We start from the raw sequence: 24,136 nt of genomic DNA on the forward strand, positions 1-24,136 counted from the left end.
GGGTAAGTAGCAAATTAATGAGAGAAATACTAGCAGTTGTGATGTAGCTTCGTTTGCATTCAAAGGCAACACGTCTTCTTTCTACATGCATCTATCGATATGGAACCCGGATGGATCTAACAAAATGGTGACAATCATGCCACCCCGCTGCTTTCCACGGCAGCCTTTGTATCACACTGCGCTTCTAAGGCCTCTTCTTCACGTTGTTGCTTTGACCTCCAATCCTGCTTGCCATTGCTGTTCCGATTCCGGAACCGACTGAGGTCCATCTGACCACGTGGAGTTGAGCGCCGGCCGTTCCCAGCGCCACTGCCCCATCGCGTCTTCTTCTCCTCGCGGTTGTACGTCGTGTTGACCAGACCCTGCTCCACAAGCTCCAGCACTCGCGCCTTCAACTCCAGAGCCAAGTCCTTCTCCACGAAAGTCTCTTCAAAGCGGAAGGACAACCAGAGGTACAGGTCAATGATCTTGGCCTTGATCTCAACGTCACCCAGCGCATCAGCCGTTCGCGGAGGATACTTCGGCAGGTAGATATCCAGCTTCACACTTTGTCCCAGAGAATGGGCCCGAGCGTACTCGAGGAACACCTTACGAGCCAAGGGGTTGCGCAGGCTTACGGGGGACATACAGAACGTGAAGCGGTCCGACAGCGTCAGCTCCGTGTCACGCAGCAGCGTCGCCGCATCCTTCATGTCCTGGTGGTTGCACATGAAGTAGTCACCATCCAGACGAGCCAACATCACGTACTTGTCCACGAGGTCGGCAAGATCCGTGATTCCAGGCAACTGCTTGGCGAACTCTTCCATTTGCTCCGAGGACGGGAACAGACCGGCAGATGTGAGCGGCGTCGGCACTTCATCGTACGACTCCTTGAGGTATTCCAGATCCTCCTCGAGTAAACACGTCGCCTCGCCAGACGCGAAGTCGCTGCCATAACGGCCTGCACGTCCAGCAATCTGCTTCGCCAAAGAAGCCGGGATATCAACCATACCGCCGCTGCCGCCCGAGTACTTCTTCACCGTAGCGAACACGACGCGTCTAATGTTCAAATTCAGCCCCATACCGACGGCATCGGAAGCGACCAGGATGTTGAAGTCGTTGTTGCGGTCATTGAACAGGCGAGCCTGCTGAGAGCGCGTCTCGGGCGGAAGCTGGCCGTAAATGATGCAGCACTTCTGGCCGGTTTTGATCTCAATGTCGCGCTTGATCTGGAAAATGTCGCGTCGGGAGAAGGCAACGACACAGTCGCCTGAGCGAATGTTGCTGTAGTTTTTCAGGTGCGTCGTCGAGATTTCCAGCGGTGAGCGGCGTTCGTAGGACCGCAGCTCAAACTCGTCTCCAGTAGTCTCTGCGAATTTCTTGACGAGGTGCACAGCTTCGCCAGAGCCGCAGACGTGAATTTCCTTCGCCTGCAATCCGAACAACGCACGGGTCCACGCCCAGCCGCGCTGCGGGTCTCCAATTAACTGGATCTCGTCGATCACAGCCACATCCCACGGCCTGTTGATGTTCGCCATCTCCACCGTGCAGGACACGTGGGTTGAGTACGGTACGATCTTCTTTTCCTGTCCGGTCACCAGCGACGTGTACAGTCCGTCCGAGTTCATGCGCTCGTAGATTTCCAGCGCCAGCAGACGCAGCGGGCCACAGTAGATGCCTCCGTCCTCTCCAGCCTGCTTCAATCTCTCCAGAGCCTGGTGGGTCTTGCCACTGTTGGTCGGTCCTTCGTGGTAGATGATCCTGCGCTTCATGGCCGTGGCGTAGGGGTACATCTCGTGGGGCAGTCTCAGGTCCGTGAGCTGCTGGAGCGACAGGGCGTTGTCATTATCCTCGTCCGTCGACAGGTAGTTGTTGGCCTTGGCGTAGTCAAGGAAGTACGGGTAGAAGATGAAGGAGTTGTGGCGCTTCACGTCATCCAAGTCCTGCAACACAAAAAGCACTCAAAAGTCAATATTTCAGCTTCTAGGGCTCTTCCAAACCTCAACAAGGCAGCATTCTGGTACCCTGGCAAAGGCGGCGAGCTCCTCCTGGTCTTCAAAGTACTTGGACGGCTCGGACAGGAAGGATTTTCGGAAGCTGGAGGCCGCCAGCGCCCACTCCGCCGGGTTCATGCCCGCCTTGACCACCAGCTCCTTGGCCTCGTAGTTGCGCGGGAAGTTGCGCATCCGGCGGTGCACGCGCCTGGCCACGTCCGACGGCCACTTGACGCGCTGCTGCTGCTGCTGCTCCGCCGCTGCGTCGCGCGCGTCCTCAGCCGCCGCAGCCGCCGAGAAGCCGCGCGCCTGGAGCGGCCGATTGACACGGAACGGAGCGCTGCAGCAGCTCGGAGCTCGGAGACAGCGAGCGCCGCGCAGTTGCGAGGCTGCAGCTGCCAGGAGCTGCAGAGACGGCTGGCGGACGCGCAGCGGGGCGACGGACACCGCCCTCGAGAGCTGCCGGGCCGCGCGCAACATGGTCTTGCAGCCAACGAACGACGGAGTGTGGCCAGGAAGAGCTCGGAAGCAATGTGGTGTGGCGTACGTAAATTTACAATCAAATCTGTGACGCGCGCAGCCATAGTCAAACCTGTGTAGCCAAGTCCGTTATTAACTTGCTTTCAGTTACGAACCGAGATGTAGTGGTCCACCGCAGTCGACGACAGAGAGCGATCACAGTTCTGCCTTAGCGTCCGATGCCGAGCGGCTGAGGACAGTGCATGCTGAATGTTTGTACTGGTCTGGCTGTCAGTGCCAGACTCAGCTTGCATAAGGAACTGCATATTCACTGGGCTGATTGGTATGGGCTCGTGAGCTTCTAGAAGTTTGTTGTCTGTATCGATCTGCTGTCAGCTGCATCACAGACTGACTGCCTCTTTGGGTGACTTCACCTCGAGGGATGCCCTCTACATTTGAAACGGATGGCGGGACCCCGGGGTCCCGCCTAAAATACCGCTCACTTCGGGAATTATTTATTTTTGTCGCTGCAGGCCAAATCCCCCTGGCTCTACCAGTCGAAACCACTTTGCGTCCGTCGGCATCCGCATCAAGCATGCCACCTCGAGCCACGGGAGGCTGTTCCTCCACGCAAGCGGAAGAAGCGGGCGGATCGTAAGGAAGCGGCCTACAACCGCGCTGTTGAGCTCCTTGGTGAGGAGAAAGTTCAGGAAATTTGACGCGAGTGGGATTCTTGGGAAACGGAGTTTGGAGGGCGAGAATGGGAGCAGTCAGAGGGAGTAATTCTGCAACTCCTCCAACTAGGATTGTCAGAGCGAGATATTCGTGCCATTCTTCCTGTGGGTGGAAGTCGAGTCGCAAGATTAAAGAAAGTTCTAAAGGAGGGAATTGATACCTTGCACACCCGTCGCAATCGCGCGGCGCCGGTGCATGCTTTTAGTGACTCAGACTTGGCTACATTCAAGAACCACTGCTTGACATGGATACTGGAAGACGGCTTTCCCTGTCCACACAGACGACCTCGCCAGTTCTTCAACGAACCAGGCCTTACTTGGAAAGTGGTCCATGCTCGATACGAAGACGATGTCAAGCGTGAAGGCCCCAACGCTCGCACGATGAGCTACTCTCGTTTCATACAGTATGTTCACAAGTTGTACCCCGGCGTCCATCTATCGAGAACTACTGAGGATGATTGCGATTGCTGCACTCGGCTCGATATTCAGCTTGGCCAAGATGGCATCAGCGACGAAGAACGGAAATGTCTCCTTCTTCAGAAAAAACTGCATCTTAGTGAAGCTATCGCACAAAGGCGCTTTGTTTCGACTTTCATCAGAAACTACTCGGCTCTTCATGCCCGGAACAGTATCTACCGCGCGATATCATTCCAGATACAGCCGATGATAACGATGCTGGTGTCCGTTCAGAGGCTTTTACGGATGAATCACAACCAAACGAGCATGATGTGAGCTGCAATAGCGATGGCAATGGTGATAGTGATGCTCCTATCGCCGAGCGAGGTGGACCAACCTCGTACCAGAACTGTCGGGTGCAAATTCAAGCGGAAGACTACGGTGGTGGAATATCGATGCCTTACTTTGGTCATTCGCGTCCTTCAATCGACTATTACAACAGTAACCTCATACTGCAGAACTTCGTCGTGGCGGACATCAGCCACAATGTGAATCACGTTTTCCTCTACGACGAGCGCGCTCAGGGCAAGGACGCTATCGCACTTTGCAGCTTGCGACTGTTTTATCATCTCACCAAAGTCCACGAGGCAGCCAGTAAAGGGCTTCCTGCTGCGGAAATCAGCTTCAGCTTGTTGGACAATTGTGTTGGGCAAAATAAGTCCAAAGCTGTTCTGATGTTTTTCGCAATGCTCTCGATTGTGTTCCCCTACAGAAAAGTTGTTTTATGCTTTCTGCTTCCGGGGCACTCTCATAACGTTGCTGATCGTGTGTCGTAAGGCAACTCAAGATTTGAATTTGTACACGCCGTCCGACCTTTTGAAGGAAGTGAACAACGTGAAGGGGTGAGCGGTGTGTTTTTTTATCACAATGACCCAGAGAGACCGTTTTTTGTGGGATGGAACGATTTACTCAGCAAATATTTTCTACCGCCACCGTCCGGGTACACTGCTAACTATTTTGTTTGAGAGTGATCAAGGTATTTGTACTGCTCGCAAAACTATTCAATGATGAGCACTGACAACGTCGACAGCATTCGGAAAGCGGTCTTGGCGGAACTGTATGGGCCTGCAGTCACAAGCATCTTTCAGGCGTCGATTGCGTCAGTCCAGCTTCCGCGTCACCCGATCAAAGAGCTGCCGGAGAAAAAAATGAAGTCGCTGGCGGCCTAATACTTCACAATACCACCGCAATACCTCAGCTACTACCCGATGTACCTGAAGCCGTTCTCAATGCTCCTGTTCAAGATGGTACGACTCCGGGTGGACCCGACACTGATGATCAAGGAGCTCACAAGCAAAAACAAAAGAAGCGTAAACCAGGTCGACCCCGAAAAAGCCCCGCTCACCCCGGTAGCAACCAGCCTTCCATACTGCGGTTTTTCAGCGCAAAACCAGCTAGTAGTTAGGCCAAGGACATCCTAGTCCGTGCATTCATTACCCACATACATAATACATTAGTACTAAGGAGTGTGATATGGTTACCGGTTTGTGGTGAGAGCACCGGGGTCCGGATGGGACCCCGGGGTCCCGCCATTCGTTTCATTTGGGAGCGAGGCTCCGCCTCCCTCTCACTCTAGATTTTGCTGCCGACTACGCAAGTGGTGGCTAGCTAACTAATACACTCGGCTACCAGTTCCGTGCGGGTTAAGCCCCCGCATTGCCGTGTGTTCGACTTTCGGTGATGCAGACCCGGGAAACAATACAGGAGACCAGCTTGCTGGTTTACCAGCCTCACAAAATTTAATTTGTCACGAAATGTATTCCCAGTTACAGGTAGCCTTCAGGGACATCGAAATCGCAATTAGCGAGAGAGATTTATAAAAGTAAACAGGACTGGCATTTGAAGCTCGTTTCCCTTTACACCTGCATCATTTCTCGCTGAACTATCCTGTAAAACAGGCCAGATGCTGTTGCGAAGCAGGTGCAGTAGAAGGCCGTAGTTATCGTCAACTAACCGCGCTTTTTGACTCGAATATTGTGTTATATCAAACCTTGTGCTGGCGAAGCCGCTATCCATAGGCATCTTCTGCGCCTGCTTCGCAGCGCCTGCCTGCCTTCAACTATTAGAACCGTCCATAGAGTTGTGGCTTAACCCCCAACGCGCAGTTGCACAAATAGTTGGCCAACTACTGTACCGGACACTAAAGTATACAACGGGTTATATACAAACGCCAATTTGAGGCACACGCGTCTTCGTATTAGCTAAGTGACACCAATGGAACCTCAATTCAAAAACAAAACAAAAAAAGCAATAGAGGCACACGCGTCCACTTTACTTACTTCGAACGAAGTACAGTTTTCGATTGTGTCACATACTGGATCTGGAATCTTTCTTCTATCTTAAACTATCTGTCTGAGAACAACCAATGCAGAACTTGCACTTTCAGGATAATACAAATACTAGTCTCCCAGCCAAAGCGCTGCAACCTTGTAGACCTTGTCTACAACGTGCTGAGTTCTCGCTGGCGTTACCGGTCAGTGCCTAAATTGCACGAGCTCGGCCAGGACGTTAACGCTTCGTTTGTTTTCTGTTTTTTACAGCACGCTGCCGCCCTATCACTATCGCTAGACCCTTGGTTCGCTAAAATAAATATATTACGAGGATTGAACGCACCCACAGCTAGGTAAATAGTTGTTTTTCGTAATTTTCGCAGAATAGTCGCGCGGCCGGCTCTAATTACCTTACCCAAAATTCTTTAGCTATCCCAGCCTACGCATAGCTCTCGTTATAATGACTATCATAGTAGTCCAAATAAAATTTCTTCTACACTATGCACCTCGTGATGTTTTCTTCTGTGGATCGCGACGTGCTGATACACCACAGTGTTCAAGCTGGGTTGTTTAACTGCTCGGACATCCACCAAGTTAACAGGTAAGTCGACGGTCGCTTTGCGCTTTAACTCGCTGTACGCGTCAGAAGTGTCGATCTTCACACTGCAGCTCTGCTGCACAACGCCATCAACGTAAAGAAGACATCACATAAATAACGTTATATACCGATGCACCGATTAAACGGAATAGTGTGCTACTATGTGAAACAAATTGGGAAAATTTTCTTCGACTTTGGATTCTGTAAGTCTATGCGATGCCGTCATACATGCCGATCATTTCGTATGTTGGATACCACGCCTCCACTGCATCGTGCTTAGAGCTGAACGGCATTGCTTCAAAGTCCGGTGCTTGGCTGCTGCTGTCCATCTTCCCGAGTCCCTCCTCGACGAAGGCCTTAATGACAAGACACCGCGAACTGCCAGCGATGTCTCGATCATGTTTGCCTGCTGCCACATCCACCTGCAGCTTCCACCGCAGAGCTGAGCGAGTGGTAGTGCCGTCGAGTGGCCACGAGCTCATTTCTACGACAAAGCTGGTTGGTGACATGAGTTCCCCCCGGTAGTCCCCGTAGCTGTGCGCACCGAGAGGAACGGAACTGGACAGACCACTCGGGAAATGACTGAAGACTCGCTGTCGACTGTCCAGCAGCAGCGTCATGCCGCTCGGCGCGCTCGTCGGGTTACCAGCATTAGAGCCACAAACGTTCCAGTCGGATAAAATCTCCAGCGACTGCCCATTCACCGGTCTGATGCTGATACGCGCGAGCTCGCGCATGAACGTCAGCAGGCACCCTATCGAGACATCGGCCGCAGAGGATCCTCGGATGGGCGTCAGCAACGAGCGATGTCCGTTGAACACCCACGAGCCGTCAAACATCGACGCCTGACTCGCATCCCTCCATGCCAAGCTGTTGCGAGCGGGTGCTAGCATGGACTGCTGCAGGAGGAACTGCGCTCGAAGCTGCGCCACAAACTCGTGCATGCCGAACATCGTGTTAGAGGACAGAACGCTCATCACGGTAGATCGCAGCGGCTTCAGGTGGTCGTACTTAAACACGACCGACGTGATCTCCTCGCACAGGAGCGCCAGCGACATCGACGACGACGAAGAAGAAGCTGACAGGTCTTCGCTCCAGCCTATGAAGCGGTCCACCAGCTTGCACATCAACTTGACAGCTTCCACGTACCCAGCTCGCAGTCGACTTTTGTCCAGCAGTGCTGCACTGTACGACCGAAGGAATCGCTGGTACAGCTCCAGGTTTGCACTGTCGAGCGCCAACCAGCCTGCCAGGTTACCGCAGATATCCACAATGCGTTGAAGGGGTCGAGGAACACCTTCATCTTCACTTCCTGCTGCGTCGTCTAGTCTGCCTCGGTCGCTGTTACTTCGGTCGCTGTTAACGCGAGCGAGTGGCTCGAGAAAGGCCCACGAAAGTGGCGGCTCTGATCGTGGCTCGATGTCATTACCATCGTCCTGCCCTCTCCACACTTTGCCAGCCACTGAGTGATACCCTGCGATTTGGTCTCTGAAAAGTAAGCTCAGCTGCTTCAAGAACGGTTGGAAGGAGGACGCATTCAGATAGCGCAGGAAGTAGTACAGAATGGCGAGCTGCTTCGAGGACGTCATGATGCCCGGGTGGCGGCACTCCCACAGCTTCCGATCCTGCCACAGCGCCTCCTCTCGGCCTGCTAATACCTGCTGCACTCGGGGAGCTGGTAGCATGCGATCGATAGCCACAGAGCTGTCCATGTTGCTGCTGTGTGGGTCGAGATCCGCAGTGACGCTGTGCTGGACGCTTACCGCCGCGCGTAGAGCCTCCAGGGCCTCCCGCTCCGCTCGCACCTCGCTGGGAGCTCGGCGGTAGGACACGACCATGAACTCGGACGACGAGACGAGTCCCACGACTCGCAGCTGTGACTGGACGCGCTGGAAGACGTAGACCCGCAGCGCGTGCTTGGTGAAGCGCTGCGCCTTGGTGGCGGCGCTCTCCCACTCGTAGTACCATCGCGCGCCAGGGTTGATCTGGAAGAGACTGCTGTGCTGCTGCTGCTGCTATATGATAGAGCGAAGAGGGGGCGGACGAATGCCACAGCGTTGAGGAGTTGGGTCAGAAACATATTTCACTTCGCCAGTGGCAGACATCGAGCACGCTTCGTCGCACGTACACCCGCGCCATCAGCGTCGCGCACCACGGCGCCTTCGATCCACGTGCCCTTGGGGGTCTGCTCCGTCTGGATGGCGCCCACGATGTCGTCGAAGTCGATCGTGGCGTCCAGCGCCAGGAAGTTGGTCTGCGCCTCCTCGAAGTGCGCGTACACCAGCAGACTGCTCGGGTTGGCCGTGGAGACGGTCGTCGTGCTGGCCTGCTGCTGCGCGTCCAGGCGCGCGGGGCTGACGAGCTCCACGCGCACGCAGAGCGACGAGCCGCAGTAGCTGCGGTTGAGGTGCTCGGGGCAGCAGTGTGGGAAGCAGCGCAGGATCTGGCAGGACGCCGGCGCGCGTCAAACAGCACCAAAGAGGCGTCAGAGTCATTTGGAGTGGGTGGAGTGGGTGGGTGGCAGGCTAACTATCTAACTATCTATCGTGGTAGCGGTCAGGCAAGTTGGCCGTGGGCGCACCTTGGTCTTCTTGGTGCGATTGGTCCTGCGACAGCAAGCAAGCAGCAGCATGAGGACATACTTCAGTTCTTGAGGACCCTTTTTCCTGTCGCCCCCTCTCCCAGGCATCGATCTAGCATACCGTTTGTACTCGCCCAGGAACAGCGTCGAGTGGCGGCAGCGCCGCTTGAAGTGGCACGTGACGGCGCTCATGCAGGCAGGCGACGCCGAGCGAGAAATCTTGCACTTATCCTACGTAGCGCCCGAGCTGATAAAACGGCGACTGGGAGTGGGCGTCCGCCAGAGTTGGGGCCATCGTTTTATGACTAGCCACAACCCCTTCAACGAGGATGCGCGGAATCGGTCCTTCTTCGACGCGCCGATTGGTCCTCCGACCAATCGCTGGCTTCACAGCGCGTACACTCGCTTCAGTGTCCTTCAGCCGCCGTGGTTGGTCCCTCGCCGTGAAAGTTGCACGGGATTGGTGGATTTCCGCGCGCAGATTTTAGGCCGGCCGATCTTTGCGATAGGATGACGGACGACGTTTGGGATTGACGCTATGCGCTACGAACGTGTGTCCGTTATGTACGTATTTGAAACTGTTTCGAAGCGGCGGTTGCGAGCCTATGCAAGCATTTGACGCCTTAGCGCCGCAACGGTTCGCCAGTGTGCACGCGCCTTGCACTGTGAGGCGTGCTGCGAGTTTACGCTGGCAACTATGTACACCAGGGCTCCCGATTAATGCATAGTGCCATACATTTTCTAAAACATTAACATGTACACAATGTACATTCTCCAGATTTTGCAGGACATCCAGCAGCATTAGGGCACCGAAAGTCCTGCATTTTCAGATCGAAATGATCCGGCGTAAAATCCTATAAAAAATCTAGTATTATTGCCGCATGCGTGTCAAAGTTAATTTTTGTGCTTTTGCAGGACAACCTGTCCTGCGAGATTTGCTCTATTGCGGATGCCACACTCGCAAAGCGCCAAGCAGAATATAACACGCGCGCGTCGCACACGCGGTGTCAGCTAGCGTAGCATGCCCAACAGGAAGATATCCGTCGCTCGGTCTCTAGACCAAAGAGCTCTTTGGTGTTACCAAAGAATATAAGCTCAACCATACATTTCATACATCTCAACACTTCATCAATAACACCGAGTCGAATGCGTACGTATATGAACAATTTGACTAAAGGATGTACAAGCAATAGATTTCCATTGCCCCCAGTGCTAATTGCAACATTTAACTGGGGAGGCGCACGTCGGCGGACTCCTCCCTTAAGGCCTCCACCCAGATCCGCTGACGCTCGAGCCCCCACTGCACGCCCAGCCAGCCATACCGCCAGCACCACTGGTTGTCGTTCTCGTGCTCCTCTAAAAGTCGCCCGTGACGCTGTCGTCAGAAATCACAGGAAGCTGGTAGCATGCCATCTTGAGAGGGCATGCTACCAGCTCAAGAGGGCATGCTACCAGCTTCCTATGATTTCTAACGCAGTTGGCCATTTTTCGAAAGATATATTATATATAAATGCAGGACTTTCGGTGCCCTAATGCTGCTGGATCTGCAAAATCTGGAGAATGTACTATATAGTACATCATCGCTGTCTCTGAGGGTGTTTAGGGCTACGCTCGTTGCTCTTATATGGGATGGTTGGGCGGATGTTGAGCGGACGACGAGCGGACAAGACGAACATTCTCGATGCTCTCACACATTCTGGGACAAGACGACAAAGAAACAACGGGGACTCATACTCGTCACCTGTGCGTCCAATGAAGCTGTCGCTGCGACAGACGCAGTCACACCGGCGTCAATGACTCCTCTGCTCTCCAGCATCGATCGCATCAACGCTGCTCTGGAAGCTGCAGTGGCACAGCCTCCACCGCCGACCGGTACATTGCGTGTGTGCCACGCAACGGAAGACGAGTGGAACGCGTTTGCTGACAGCGAGGATCCAATCGTTCGACTCAATTATCTTGAATGGTTTGCTGACACGGAAGAGATTCACATCATCGAGTTTGCCGACGCTCCCCACGAAGATTACATTGCGGAGCTACACGATCAATTTCGTAAGCGGCATGTCAAGAAATGGCTCAAAGGCCACATGGCTGCCAAGAATTCTCAAGGGCGACGATGGTGTCCAGATCTCAGTTGTGGACCACGCGAAGCCACACCGCACTCCGTGCTTCCGCCAAACATTCCAATTTTTGCAGACTTTCGGACGATCAAGGTTGAAATTGGAGTTTCTCAGCAGTGGGGCATGGCACCAGGAGAGCTCGACCACAAGGCGATAGCGATATGGGCTGTCATGCCAGGAGTTGAGTTCGTGCTGTGTGTGAAATTCGAGCCCGACTTTACGAATGCGGAATACCAGTTGTATGATGCTCGCGTCAATCCACTCGTGCAGCTGGCTCCACTTCCAATCGTCGCTCCAAGTACCGTGATCCAGTTGGACGGACGTCGAATCCTTGGTATTCCGCTAGGGATGGCGCTCCCGGTAGGGTTTCCTGCAACTCTGTCAGTCTCCATTGGTCGGGGCAATGCGTTAATCAGAACCCGAGCAGTCTGCTGGTGTACGCGCACTTCGAGGAGGCGCAGACCAACTTCCTGGCGCTGGACGCCACGATCGACTTCGACGACATCGTGGGCGCCATCCAGACGGAGCAGACCCCCAAGGGCACGTGGATCGAAGGCGCCGTGGTGCGCGACGCTGATGGCGCGGGTGTACGTGCGACGAAGCGTGCTCGATGTCTGCCACTGGCGAAGTGAAATATGTTTCTGACCCAACTCCTCAACGCTGTGGCATTCGTCCGCCCCCTCTTCGCTCTATCATATAGCAGCAGCAGCAGCACAGCAGTCTCTTCCAGATCAACCCTGGCGCGCGATGGTACTACGAGTGGGAGAGCGCCGCCACCAAGGCGCAGCGCTTCACCAAGCACGCGCTGCGGGTCTACGTCTTCCAGCGCGTCCAGTCACAGCTGCGAGTCGTGGGACTCGTCTCGTCGTCCGAGTTCATGGTCGTGTCCTACCGCCGAGCTCCCAGCGAGGTGCGAGCGGAGCGGGAGGCCCTGGAGGCTCTACGCGCGGCGGTAAGCGTCCAGCACAGCGTCACTGCGGATCTCGACCCACACAGCAGCAACATGGACAGCTCTGTGGCTATCGATCGCATGCTACCAGCTCCCCGAGTGCAGCAGGTATTAGCAGGCCGAGAGGAGGCGCTGTGGCAGGATCGGAAGCTGTGGGAGTGCCGCCACCCGGGCATCATGACGTCCTCGAAGCAGCTCGCCATTCTGTACTACTTCCTGCGCTATCTGAATGCGTCCTCCTTCCAACCGTTCTTGAAGCAGCTGAGCTTACTTTTCAGAGACCAAATCGCAGGGTATCTGGCAAAGTGTGGAGAGGGCAGGACGATGGTAATGACATCGAGCCACGATCAGAGCCGCCACTTTCGTGGGCCTTTCTCGAGCCACTCGCTCGCGTTAACAGCGACCGAAGTAACAGCGACCGAGGCAGACTAGACGACGCAGCAGGAAGTGAAGATGAAGGTGTTCCTCGACCCCTTCAACGCATTGTGGATATCTGCGGTAACCTGGCAGGCTGGTTGGCGCTCGACAGTGCAAACCTGGAGCTGTACCAGCGATTCCTTCGGTCGTACAGTGCAGCACTGCTGGACAAAAGTCGACTGCGAGCTGGGTACGTGGAAGCTGTCAAGTTGATGTGCAAGCTGGTGGACCGCTTCATAGGCTGGAGCGAAGACCTGTCAGCTTCTTCTTCGTCGTCGTCGATGTCGCTGGCGCTCCTGTGCGAGGAGATCACGTCGGTCGTGTTTAAGTACGACCACCTGAAGCCGCTGCGATCTACCGTGATGAGCGTTCTGTCCTCTAACACGATGTTCGGCATGCACGAGTTTGTGGCGCAGCTTCGAGCGCAGTTCCTCCTGCAGCAGTCCATGCTAGCACCCGCTCGCAACAGCTTGGCATGGAGGGATGCGAGTCAGGCGTCGATGTTTGACGGCTCGTGGGTGTTCAACGGACATCGCTCGTTGCTGACGCCCATCCGAGGATCCTCTGCGGCCGATGTCTCGATAGGGTGCCTGCTGACGTTCATGCGCGAGCTCGCGCGTATCAGCATCAGACCGGTGAATGGGCAGTCGCTGGAGATTTTATCCGACTGGAACGTTTGTGGCTCTAATGCTGGTAACCCGACGAGCGCGCCGAGCGGCATGACGCTGCTGCTGGACAGTCGACAGCGAGTCTTCAGTCATTTCCCGAGTGGTCTGTCCAGTTCCGTTCCTCTCGGTGCGCACAGCTACGGGGACTACCGGGGGGAACTCATGTCACCAACCAGCTTTGTCGTAGAAATGAGCTCGTGGCCACTCGACGGCACTACCACTCGCTCAGCTCTGCGGTGGAAGCTGCAGGTGGATGTGGCAGCAGGCAAACATGATCGAGACATCGCTGGCAGTTCGCGGTGTCTTGTCATTAAGGCCTTCGTCGAGGAGGGACTCGGGAAGATGGACAGCAGCAGCCAAGCACCGGACTTTGAAGCAATGCCGTTCAGCTCTAAGCACGATGCAGTGGAGGCGTGGTATCCAACATACGAAATGATCGGCATGTATGACGGCATCGCATAGACTTACAGAATCCAAAGTCGAAGAAAATTTTCCCAATTTGTTTCACATAGTAGCACACTATTCCGTTTAATCGGTGCATCGGTATATAACGTTATTTATGTGATGTCTTCTTTACGTTGATGGCGTTGTGCAGCAGAGCTGCAGTGTGAAGATCGACACTTCTGACGCGTACAGCGAGTTAAAGCGCAAAGCGACCGTCGACTTACCTGTTAACTTGGTGGATGTCCGAGCAGTTAAACAACCCAGCTTGAACACTGCGGTGTATCAGCACGTTGTAGGAGCCCACGATCCTCACGGTCCTAAACAAAACATCATATGTAGCAAGAATTTGTGCGACTATCCTGCGATCGTACTTAATCGAAGTGGTGTGTGACTTTTGTGTCGCCCAGGAAGAAGGGGCCCTGGTGAGCTAGGCGCCAGACGCCCGGGGGCGCACGTTCATCGTGCCCCCGAATCTGATCCGTACGCCGACATACTCATCAATCCAGACGCCAACATGCCCACGAGCCCAGACGCCACCTTGACCACGGGTCCGAATGCCGACACGCTCACGAACCCGGACGCTGCGGATCTCGCCAGTTAGGTACAAGCAGTCAAGCACAATGTGATCGGCCAGAAGACTGTGAAGATGTACGTTCGTGGAATATGTCGTTATGTAGCATGGCTTTACAAGAACCAAAGAAATGTTCTGAGCGATGCATTTCTTGGAGCCTTGCAAGATGACGACTTCGACCCTAACGAGTTGGAGATGACGTCGCTAAAACCGAGCAGCATTGCTGACTTCATGACTGAGAATCCTGGGGTATCTCCTATTAACTATGATCAGCATCGCGCTGACGACTTCGAGCAGTTCCTGCTGTCTCTTCGGAACCGTAGCGGAGATAAACCTGGTCAATCCGTTTACGACTCGATGCGTTCAAGTTTGTTTCATTTGTATCGAGGATACATACACGTGCCTTGCATCGCGAGGCCGGGAGCCGTCTTGGTCGTTTTTCATGCGAACCCCTTTGTCCCTGAAATCTGCCCAGTGTTGACGCTAGCGATGTATGCTGCTGTACTGGGAATCGACGATTCTAAGATATTCCCCGGTGGTAACCAATACGATCGATTCTCAAAGATTTTAAAGCGCGTCATGCAGGAAGACGAGATGAAGGTATTGCTTGAAAATGAAGGATTGGTACCTTCAGATATTGGAACACATTCTGCGCGAAAAGGTTCAGCGACCTTTGTTTGTTCGTGCTTAAATGGGGGTCCCTCTGCTGCGGCTATATGTATCAGAGCTGGTTGGAAGCTACCCGGTGTGCAGGACACCTACATTCGTTACGAGTCTGCTGGCGATCGCATTGTTGGACGTTATGTGACTGGCTTACCGTTTGATGATATTGGTTTTGCTATATTACCGCCATGTTTCCCCGACTTTGATGATCTCGTTCACGATAGTATTCATTTGTGTTTCGACAATTTGCCACCTCATTTACTACGCGCTGGCGGCTTTCTTTTGGCGTCTCTAGTGTATCACGCTGAATATCTACGAACCACGCTGAGTGAGCAGCATCCATTGCATCGCAACGCGCTTTTCGGAAATACCAGACTAGTTTCCCAGTTGCAACAGAAAGTAGTTTGCCGAACGGCACGTCCATCAGATCGAATAAGGCCTACTGGTGTACCTCCGCACGTTCATTTGATGGCATCGATGGAGCAGCAAGCGGCGCAGCTACAGCAGCTATCATTGTCGGTTAGTGTGCTGGCACCCACTGTGGTGCAGTTGATGAGAGAAGAAATGTCCCGTTGTCGATCTTTTTTGTCGTCAACACAGCTTAATGCCAGTATATCGCGGGCGCTTAATGACTGTGGAATAGCTGAGCTAGTTGCAGCGGTCCGAAGCCATTTACCCCAGCCATTGGGTTGCACTACAGAAGAATCTCAGGACCGTAGATGTAGATGATAACGATGGAGTCCAAATGGCTACACAAAAGCTGACTCTTACGATCTCAAGATTGACGCGAGCACCTGCTGATTTTACTATTCCCAGCATGTCGTTAAGGTGTGCTTGGGAGCACTGGTGCTGTGGTGACCCATCTGGGCGAATTGGTCCATATCGCTTCCTGCAGTGGCAGGACCTTTCCACTTGTGGGAAGCGGAAGACGCTCTCAGCCTATCGGTGTATGACGATGGAGATACAAGCCAAAGTTCCGCGAGGCTGCTGGATATCAACCCCAACTGTGCAGCAGGCTCGCGAAATGCTTCAAGGCGCTATTCCGAAGCTTTATAACAGCGATGTAACACCAAAAAATCGTCAAAGGCGCAAAGATCAGCTCAATTGGTCTACTGCATTGAACGAGATTCGAGAAAATCGCCATAGATCGAGCCAAGACGCGTATGTTAGCGTCGAAACACCAACACACGTGCATATAAGCAAAAGATAATTCAGCTCGTCTTACCTCACGTCGTTGATGCAGTTGCCGAGGTTGAGTAATATGGAGCCTAATGGGCGCTGGTGTAGCCAGGGCGCCTGGCCACGGGTTCACGCTGCATTATACAAAGGCAATGCGCGACGATGCACTACTGCCTGTCGCCTCGAACTTGTGGCTGTATAAACTGCGGTTGCTATGCGCCTGTGTGGTATTGAGTTTCGAGGTTCACAGTAGTTTTTCTGTGCGTTTGACGCACACGAATTCGTTACGACTCTGCATTTCCACCAGCTTAACAGCAGTTTGTATGGAAAGGTCGTCGCGGGCAAAAAGAATTCGTGTGCGCAGACGCACAGGAAACGCAAAAGTTTTGATACAAAAATGAGGTCAGACGCACACGAATTCAAGAGAATCAACAGTTCACGAATTGGAAGCTGTTGTGTAAGTGCCGATACAATATGACGGATGTTCTGGCGCAAAACGTACATAACTTCTGCGTGTCCAACTCAGCAGATCGCCCCGTCGGTGTTATCATGGCCATTTTTTCCTCGCCAGCTTCCTCCTCTCGTTCGTCTTCTTTCTAAAGAAGGCATGGCGAAGGACAAAAAGAGCAAACCCGTTCAGAATTGTTTTATCTGCCGGACAAGAGCACTAGACCTTGTAACGGGTACACTGTACCTTATGTACATGGCTACATCTGTAACAAGTCTCATGGCGCCTGCTTGCCGGCGGGTCGTACAAGCTCAGGCATCTCGATTTCATGGACACCTCGGAGACACTTAGCTCGATCAGTGTCTGTGCATGTCCTACTCATATGAACAACACCAGATGAGCGACGGAGACTCAACTGACGTCTCCGCGGCGGAGGCACCCTCGCGGGGCTCCAATTATATTGCTCGTCTTCGTCTCGTTCGTCACCCGATCACCGTTCATCCATCGGCACTCGTTCGTCCGTCACCGCTCACCATCGCTCACATGTGCTCGTCCACCACTCGTCTCTAGAACGCAAATGCAACTACTCGACCATCAATAGCAAACTACGAACTAAACTGCTGCGACGCTCACTTAGCCACCGGGAATACGCCCACACGCGCCTACCCGTACCTCGTGCAGCCATCAGCAAACTCGAGCCACAGCTCTACCGCGTGGACCCTACCAGCAACTTCGTCCATCGCCCGCACGTGCTCGTCCACCAGCTACATCCGTCTACCGTTCCTCGACGCTCGCCGCCATTCGTCCACCGTTGCCGTCGTCGTGTACTGCTCTTTGCTTGTCCAGTTCGCTACTGGCTTCTGCGAGGGGTCCCTCGCACAGCTACAGATCCTTCGCGTGGTCCGACCGATCTCCCAGCTTCAAGTACAGCCAGCCGATCGCTGCTCGCCAGGTGTATCCATCCGACCTGTTACACCTTAAAACGAGTTTGTCAGTGCTCTATCAGACTCTTAGCACTACACGATTTTGCTATGATATACTTGTCGAAGACTGAGGTCGTTCCAACCGAGATTAGCTACTCGCTATTGAAGGTGATCTTCGTTAAATACTTTACCAAGTCGGAATAGCGTAGCTCGGGGCGTAGGATTGATCTAATCGGTAGTTTGGCGCTATATCGGAACTTTCACAATAGACCTGGGAAAATGCTCAATGACTTCGCAACCACCCAGCACGCTGTACTTGTCGGTCAAACTGGACACTTCTGGCCTTACTTGGCGCCGGTCTCGACATCACCGGCAGTGGCGCCGAGTCCACTTGTGTACTTAAGTAGCCTGGTTAACAAACGACATGCCTGCATACAGTGGAGCTCGAGCGCCCCGCGAAGAAGCAGTCGACAGTTGCCTGGTTAATTCAGCTCAATGAAGCCCAGCCTGCACGGCGTGCGTCTGCTGCTAGCCTGTCGCGAGCTTCGATGCGAAAAAGCGTGACCGAAACCGTTGCGGTCCTCAACCGCAGCATCCGTCGCGACATCGAAGGAGCAGGTGCAGGAGGGATGATAATGACGCGACAGTGTTTAGCATCTTAAATAAGTGAGTCTAAGTAGTCTACCCGAAGAGATTAAGCGACTTTGTGTGTGCCATGCACTCGATTAGAACCGAGTATGGTCGTAAAATACTGAGTGACTTCGGAAATATCAAATCTCCGTTGCTTTGTTGCTTTCCCCACCATTTCACTTTGCAACGAACCAAATCACTGAGTGGGCACAAATACAACAACGAATTTCGCATTAGATCACCTACTCGGTTTGAGTTCTACTGTACCAGCCATCGACTTCGTGTCTCTCGACCGCCGAGTCTCAGCCACTACCGTGATAATCGTTTGGGTTGCTGCTGCTCAAATTATCGCAGCACGGGCTGGCCTTTCGCACAATTCGAGGCACGGCGCACTTAGCTTGCCTTGTACTGCAGCATCAGGCACCACCAATTGTAGCCACTTCCTTCATTCCCCTTGAGCTAATTTGTTATAGTTGCGCTTGGACAGCTCACTTTCAGTCGTGGCGTGCTGCAAAGCCCCTCTTCGGTGGTCGAGTTGACGCCTCTCGGACAATTAAGCTGCTCAACCGGTAACTGAGGCGTGTAGGTGTATTTCGGGCCACTTCCAATGCTATTAGAGTCATTGCGATCCTTCGGTGGTGTTAAGTTTAGCTGGATAAAAATAGTTTTGAGAAAGGCGAAGTCAAATGTCAGCACGGCGTTTCGAGTTTTCTTGAACGATACACGGAATTATCAGCCAGCTACTGATCGGAATGTGAGAGCCCAGCATCTGCACACTCAGATAAAAACAATAGATGTCGACAAATGAAATCGAACAGTGTTTCGCGCAAGAAAAAACACTTGATGTGCTGCTGTTCCGCACGCGTCAAGCAGCAGCAGCAGCACCGCAGCTGCCGAGAGCGTGTGCATCGAACGGAACACTGCAGCAACTCGGCGCGTGGAGAGTAGACGATGCGCTGCGCAGGACATGGCAGGAGCTGCGAAGGACGTTTAGAATGTCAATCTTGGCGTTAGTGTTTCGGTTTTACAGTACAGTCAAACCTGTTTATATGATCCTCTCTATTTGAGCCATACCGTTTATTTGATACAGGCTTTGTCGCTACCAAATATTTCACTTAGTTTTTGTATGATCTCTGTTTATATGCATACAAGGTATATGAGTCACTTTGTTGGGTACCAAATTAGGTCTCACCTGTTTATTTGATTCACACTGCTCACGGCCACACACTCTTCAAAGCACCACTGCTCAACACTCAACGCCTACCGCAAGCCTTCTTCGCTCGCCATGTCTCCTCGCACCTGTCTGACGCTAGAACAAAAGCTCCAAGTGCACCTAAAGCTCAAGCAGAATCCTGGCATGAACAACCCCATGCCCGCCGAGTGGATCTACGCAACTTTCAAGGCCCGGGTCAGCCGTGCCACACTCGCCCGACTGCGCAATCTGCCTTCTTCCTACTTCAGCCACGTCGACCTGAGTGCGACCAAGCGGCGCTGAGTGAAATTCCCTCAGTTCGAGCGGGAACTGAGGGAATTTTTCTTTCAGAACGAAGCTAAAACGGCGATGGCGGACGACGTGCTCCTGCTGAAGGCGCATGAGCTGGCGGAGCGCTTAGGAGGAAGAGGAGGAACAGGAACCCGCAGTTCAACCTGCCATTGCTCTGAGACACTGCATGGAGCTGGCTGCATTTCTGCTGCAATGCGGAGAGCAGACTGACAGAGAACGAAGAGCTTTACAGACCGTGACCGCTTTGGTTCGAGAGACTACGGTGAAGGCAAAGCGGCAGCGAACTATGCACGATTTCTTTACGTGCACCACATAATTTTTTTTAGCTGAGTCCATTTTATATGAGTCATTGTAGTTGATGGTCACCAACAGGGCCTCATATAAACAGGTTTGACTGTAATGTGCGTAAAAAAGAATATTGCAAAACGTATAAGCTCTCAAACTCTATTTTGACTTGTACTGGATTTGTATAGTGCAGCACTCATACAAATCCTTGGATATCACGTTGATATTGAACATTGTATTCAAGTCAGTCTTCTTTGTCGAGGCACATTACTGTGCTGTAGGTAGTACTGTACACATATGCACAATAGTATTTTTATTCTGAGCACAATTATTAAGTATATCATTCTAGAAAGGGGGGAGGGGTAAAGGCGACGTAGCGGGTGGTGCGCACTTACCATAGGGTGTAGTCACTAGCTGCCAGTGCAGACAGGCTGTCCATGTCGTGTGGCCGTCGGCAGAAGAGACTGAAGCGGCGGCAGTCGGTCATTGTCGAAGGCAGCGGACTCTATAGAGCTTATTGCTTGCCTCTAAGGTCGGTTGGTGGCGTTGTAAGTGCGTTCTGGGCACGGTAGGGTGTCTGTAGGTATGGCGGTGTGGTCCACACACGCGTCCCACTGTCTACACGACTCCGAAACGACGCCCGAACACGGCCAAACAGTCTGCAATACCGGTCTGGACACTGCAATGGTGTTGCCACCTTTTTCGCGCGAAAAAGTCGTGTCGCCGAAAAAGGAAGTCTCCGACGGGACTCGAACCCGCAATCTCCCGCTTCGTAGGCGGATGCCTTATCCATTGGGCCACGGGGACGCTTCTGACAGGGTACCTCCGCCACAAAGTCCCAACTTTGGGAAAATAACTGCCCCAAAGATTACAGGTCAATTTGACTCGATCTGCCGACGCAAGCGGCCGTACAGCAGTCCTGGCATGTCATTCGACCCATGTCAGGTCATATTGACCGACAAGCGTTGCCTGCAGCAGGCTTTGAAACCCCGGTCTGTTGGCCATACTGGAGGCAAGGTGATAGAGGCGATGATCAAGTCGGCGGCAGTGGCTGAAGGCTGACAGGGGTTGAAGGTGACGTGGTGGGTGGTGTGGGCGTACGAAATGGTGTAGACACTGCTCCACGGTGCAGACAGGCTGTGCACGTCGTCTAGACGTAGACAGAAGAGACAGAAGTGGCGGTAGACAGACATAGTCGAAGGCAGTGGACTTCAGCATCTGTAGCTTGACTCGCAGGCCCCGTGTCGGTATTGTAAGTGCGTTCTGGGCACGGTAGGGTGTCTGTAGGTATGGCGGTGTGGTCCACACACGCGTCCCACTGTCTACACGACTCCGAAACGACGCCCGAACACGGCCAAACAGTCTGCAATACCGGTCTGGACACTGCAATGGTGTTGCCACCTTTTTCGCGCGAAAAAGTCGTGTCGCCAAAAAAGGAAGTCTCCGACGGGACTCGAACCCGCAATCTCCCGCTTCGTAGGCGGATGCCTTATCCATTGGGCCACGGGGACGCTTCTGACAGGGTACCTCCGCCACAAAGTCCCAACTTTGGGAAAATAACTGCCCCAAAGATTACAGGTCAATTTGACTCGATCTGCCGACGCAAGCGGCCGTACAGCAGTCCTGGCATGTCATTCGACCCATGTCAGGTCATATTGACCGACAAGCGTTGCCTGCAGCAGGCTTTGAAACCCCGGTCTGTTGGCCATACTGGAGGCAAGGTGATAGAGGCGATGATCAAGTCGGCGGCAGTGGCTGAAGGCTGACAGGGGTTGAAGGTGACGTGGTGGGTGGTGTGGGCGTACGAAATGGTGTAGACACTGCTCCACGGTGCAGACAGGCTGTGCACGTCGTCTAGACGTAGACAGAAGAGACAGAAGTGGCGGTAGACAGACATAGTCGAAGGCAGTGGACTTCAGCATCTGTAGCTTGACTCGCAGGCCCCGTGTCGGTATTGTAAGTGCGTTCTGGGCACGGTAGGGTGTCTGTAGGTATGGCGGTGTGGTCCACACACGCGTCCCACTGTCTACACGACTCCGAAACGACGCCCGAACACGGCCAAACAGTCTGCAATACCGGTCTGGACACTGCAATGGTGTTGCCACCTTTTTCGCGCGAAAAAGTCGTGTCGCCAAAAAAGGAAGTCTCCGACGGGACTCGAACCCGCAATCTCCCGCTTCGTAGGCGGATGCCTTATCCATTGGGCCACGGGGACGCTTCTGACAGGGTACCTCCGCCACAAAGTCCCAACTTTGGGAAAATAACTGCCCCAAAGATTACAGGTCAATTTGACTCGATCTGCCGACGCAAGCGGCCGTACAGCAGTCCTGGCATGTCATTCGACCCATGTCAGGTCATATTGACCGACAAGCGTTGCCTGCAGCAGGCTTTGAAACCCCGGTCTGTTGGCCATACTGGAGGCAAGGTGATAGAGGCGATGATCAAGTCGGCGGCAGTGGCTGAAGGCTGACAGGGGTTGAAGGTGACGTGGTGGGTGGTGTGGGCGTACGAAATGGTGTAGACACTGCTCCACGGTGCAGACAGGCTGTGCACGTCGTCTAGACGTAGACAGAAGAGACAGAAGTGGCGGTAGACAGACATAGTCGAAGGCAGTGGACTTCAGCATCTGTAGCTTGACTCGCAGGCCCCGTGTCGGTATTGTAAGTGCGTTCTGGGCACGGTAGGGTGTCTGTAGGTATGGCGGTGTGGTCCACACACGCGTCCCACTGTCTACACGACTCCGAAACGACGCCCGAACACGGCCAAACAGTCTGCAATACCGGTCTGGACACTGCAATGGTGTTGCCACCTTTTTCGCGCGAAAAAGTCGTGTCGCCAAAAATGGAAGTCTCCGACGGGACTCGAACCCGCAATCTCCCGCTTCGTAGGCGGATGCCTTATCCATTGGGCCACGGGGACGCTTCTGACAGGGTACCTCCGCCACAAAGTCCCAACTTTGGGAAAATAACTGCCCCAAAGATTACAGGTCAATTTGACTCGATCTGCCGACGCAAGCGGCCGTACAGCAGTCCTGGCATGTCATTCGACCCATGTCAGGTCATATTGACCGACAAGCGTTGCCTGCAGCAGGCTTTGAAACCCCGGTCTGTTGGCCATACTGGAGGCAAGGTGATAGAGGCGATGATCAAGTCGGCGGCAGTGGCTGAAGGCTGACAGGGGTTGAAGGTGACGTGGTGGGTGGTGTGGGCGTACGAAATGGTGTAGACACTGCTCCACGGTGCAGACAGGCTGTGCACGTCGTCTAGACGTAGACAGAAGAGACAGAAGTGGCGGTAGACAGACATAGTCGAAGGCAGTGGACTTCAGCATCTGTAGCTTGACTCGCAGGCCCCGTGTCGGTATTGTAAGTGCGTTCTGGGCACGGTAGGGTGTCTGTAGGTATGGCGGTGTGGTCCACACACGCGTCCCACTGTCTACACGACTCCGAAACGACGCCCGAACACGGCCAAACAGTCTGCAATACCGGTCTGGACACTGCAATGGTGTTGCCACCTTTTTCGCGCGAAAAAGTCGTGTCGCCAAAAAAGGAAGTCTCCGACGGGACTCGAACCCGCAATCTCCCGCTTCGTAGGCGGATGCCTTATCCATTGGGCCACGGGGACGCTTCTGACAGGGTACCTCCGCCACAAAGTCCCAACTTTGGGAAAATAACTGCCCCAAAGATTACAGGTCAATTTGACTCGATCTGCCGACGCAAGCGGCCGTACAGCAGTCCTGGCATGTCATTCGACCCATGTCAGGTCATATTGACCGACAAGCGTTGCCTGCAGCAGGCTTTGAAACCCCGGTCTGTTGGCCATACTGGAGGCAAGGTGATAGAGGCGATGATCAAGTCGGCGGCAGTGGCTGAAGGCTGACAGGGGTTGAAGGTGACGTGGTGGGTGGTGTGGGCGTACGAAATGGTGTAGACACTGCTCCACGGTGCAGACAGGCTGTGCACGTCGTCTAGACGTAGACAGAAGAGACAGAAGTGGCGGTAGACAGACATAGTCGAAGGCAGTGGACTTCAGCATCTGTAGCTTGACTCGCAGGCCCCGTGTCGGTATTGTAAGTGCGTTCTGGGCACGGTAGGGTGTCTGTAGGTATGGCGGTGTGGTCCACACACGCGTCCCACTGTCTACACGACTCCGAAACGACGCCCGAACACGGCCAAACAGTCTGCAATACCGGTCTGGACACTGCAATGGTGTTGCCACCTTTTTCGCGCGAAAAAGTCGTGTCGCCAAAAAAGGAAGTCTCCGACGGG

The 24,136-nt window shown here is 53.7% G+C and overlaps 6 protein-coding genes and 5 non-coding genes across 11 annotated transcripts; 3 read left to right on the forward strand and 8 right to left on the reverse strand.

Annotated features, from left to right (window-relative positions):
- Positions 1–38: 38 nt before the first annotated feature.
- PHYSODRAFT_537681 (hypothetical protein) lies at positions 39–2,237 on the reverse strand. Its single transcript, XM_009518365.1, has 2 exons — positions 2,004–2,237; positions 39–1,922 (listed from the first exon to the last, which is right to left on the reverse strand). The coding sequence occupies exons 1-2, from the start codon at positions 2,163–2,165 to the stop codon at positions 135–137; spliced, it is 1,950 nt and encodes a 649-aa protein (XP_009516660.1). The 5' UTR covers positions 2,166–2,237; the 3' UTR covers positions 39–134.
- Positions 2,238–6,699: 4,462 nt separating this feature from the next.
- PHYSODRAFT_552707 (hypothetical protein) lies at positions 6,700–9,355 on the reverse strand (the record flags this gene model as incomplete). The annotated part of the gene is made up of 5 exons (XM_009518366.1): positions 9,193–9,355; positions 9,072–9,096; positions 8,619–8,933; positions 7,152–8,496; positions 6,700–6,881 (listed from the first exon to the last, which is right to left on the reverse strand). The coding sequence occupies exons 1-5, from the start codon at positions 9,261–9,263 to the stop codon at positions 6,700–6,702; spliced, it is 1,938 nt and encodes a 645-aa protein (XP_009516661.1). The 5' UTR covers positions 9,264–9,355.
- A 1,977-nt stretch (positions 9,356–11,332) lies between these two features.
- PHYSODRAFT_422651 (hypothetical protein) lies at positions 11,333–11,530 on the reverse strand (the record flags this gene model as incomplete). Its single annotated transcript, XM_009518367.1, has 1 exon — positions 11,333–11,530. A coding segment is annotated over one exon (198 nt), but the record flags the coding sequence as incomplete, so codon positions are not given.
- A 74-nt stretch (positions 11,531–11,604) lies between these two features.
- PHYSODRAFT_468937 (hypothetical protein) lies at positions 11,605–13,684 on the forward strand (the record flags this gene model as incomplete). The annotated part of the gene is given in 4 exon segments (XM_009518368.1): positions 11,605–11,775; positions 11,901–12,464; positions 12,479–13,043; positions 13,140–13,684. Coding segments are annotated over 4 exon segments (1,845 nt in total), but the record flags the coding sequence as incomplete, so codon positions are not given.
- Positions 13,685–14,594: 910 nt separating this feature from the next.
- PHYSODRAFT_468323 (hypothetical protein) lies at positions 14,595–15,059 on the forward strand (the record flags this gene model as incomplete). The annotated part of the gene is made up of 1 exon (XM_009518369.1): positions 14,595–15,059. A coding segment is annotated over one exon (465 nt), but the record flags the coding sequence as incomplete, so codon positions are not given.
- Positions 15,060–15,137: 78 nt separating this feature from the next.
- Positions 15,138–16,014, forward strand: PHYSODRAFT_461093 (hypothetical protein; the record flags this gene model as incomplete). Its single annotated transcript, XM_009518370.1, has 3 exons — positions 15,138–15,423; positions 15,620–15,847; positions 15,935–16,014. Coding segments are annotated over 3 exons (594 nt in total), but the record flags the coding sequence as incomplete, so codon positions are not given.
- Positions 16,015–20,603: 4,589 nt separating this feature from the next.
- Positions 20,604–20,676, reverse strand: PHYSODRAFT_t214. The gene has a single exon. It is a non-coding gene; the product is annotated as a tRNA-Arg (tRNA).
- A 631-nt stretch (positions 20,677–21,307) lies between these two features.
- Positions 21,308–21,380, reverse strand: PHYSODRAFT_t213. The gene has a single exon. It is a non-coding gene; the product is annotated as a tRNA-Arg (tRNA).
- A 631-nt stretch (positions 21,381–22,011) lies between these two features.
- Positions 22,012–22,084, reverse strand: PHYSODRAFT_t212. Its single transcript has one exon. It is a non-coding gene; the product is annotated as a tRNA-Arg (tRNA).
- Positions 22,085–22,715: 631 nt separating this feature from the next.
- PHYSODRAFT_t211 lies at positions 22,716–22,788 on the reverse strand. Its single transcript has one exon. It is a non-coding gene; the product is annotated as a tRNA-Arg (tRNA).
- A 631-nt stretch (positions 22,789–23,419) lies between these two features.
- Positions 23,420–23,492, reverse strand: PHYSODRAFT_t210. The gene has a single exon. It is a non-coding gene; the product is annotated as a tRNA-Arg (tRNA).
- Positions 23,493–24,136: the final 644 nt, after the last annotated feature.

Source organism: Phytophthora sojae, assembly GCF_000149755.1.
Source record: "Phytophthora sojae unplaced genomic scaffold PHYSOscaffold_1, whole genome shotgun sequence".
NCBI lineage: Eukaryota > Oomycota > Peronosporomycetes > Peronosporales > Peronosporaceae > Phytophthora > Phytophthora sojae.

Coding starts and splice junctions, on each gene's coding strand:
- PHYSODRAFT_537681 (XM_009518365.1), bottom strand. CDS start 2,165: ATGCGCAACTTCCCGCGCAACTACGAGGCCAAGGAGCTGGTGGTCAAG. Junction 1,923..2,003: donor AGCTCGCCGCCTTTGCCAGG/GTACCAGAATGC, acceptor TTTGTGTTGCAG/GACTTGGATGACGTGAAGCG.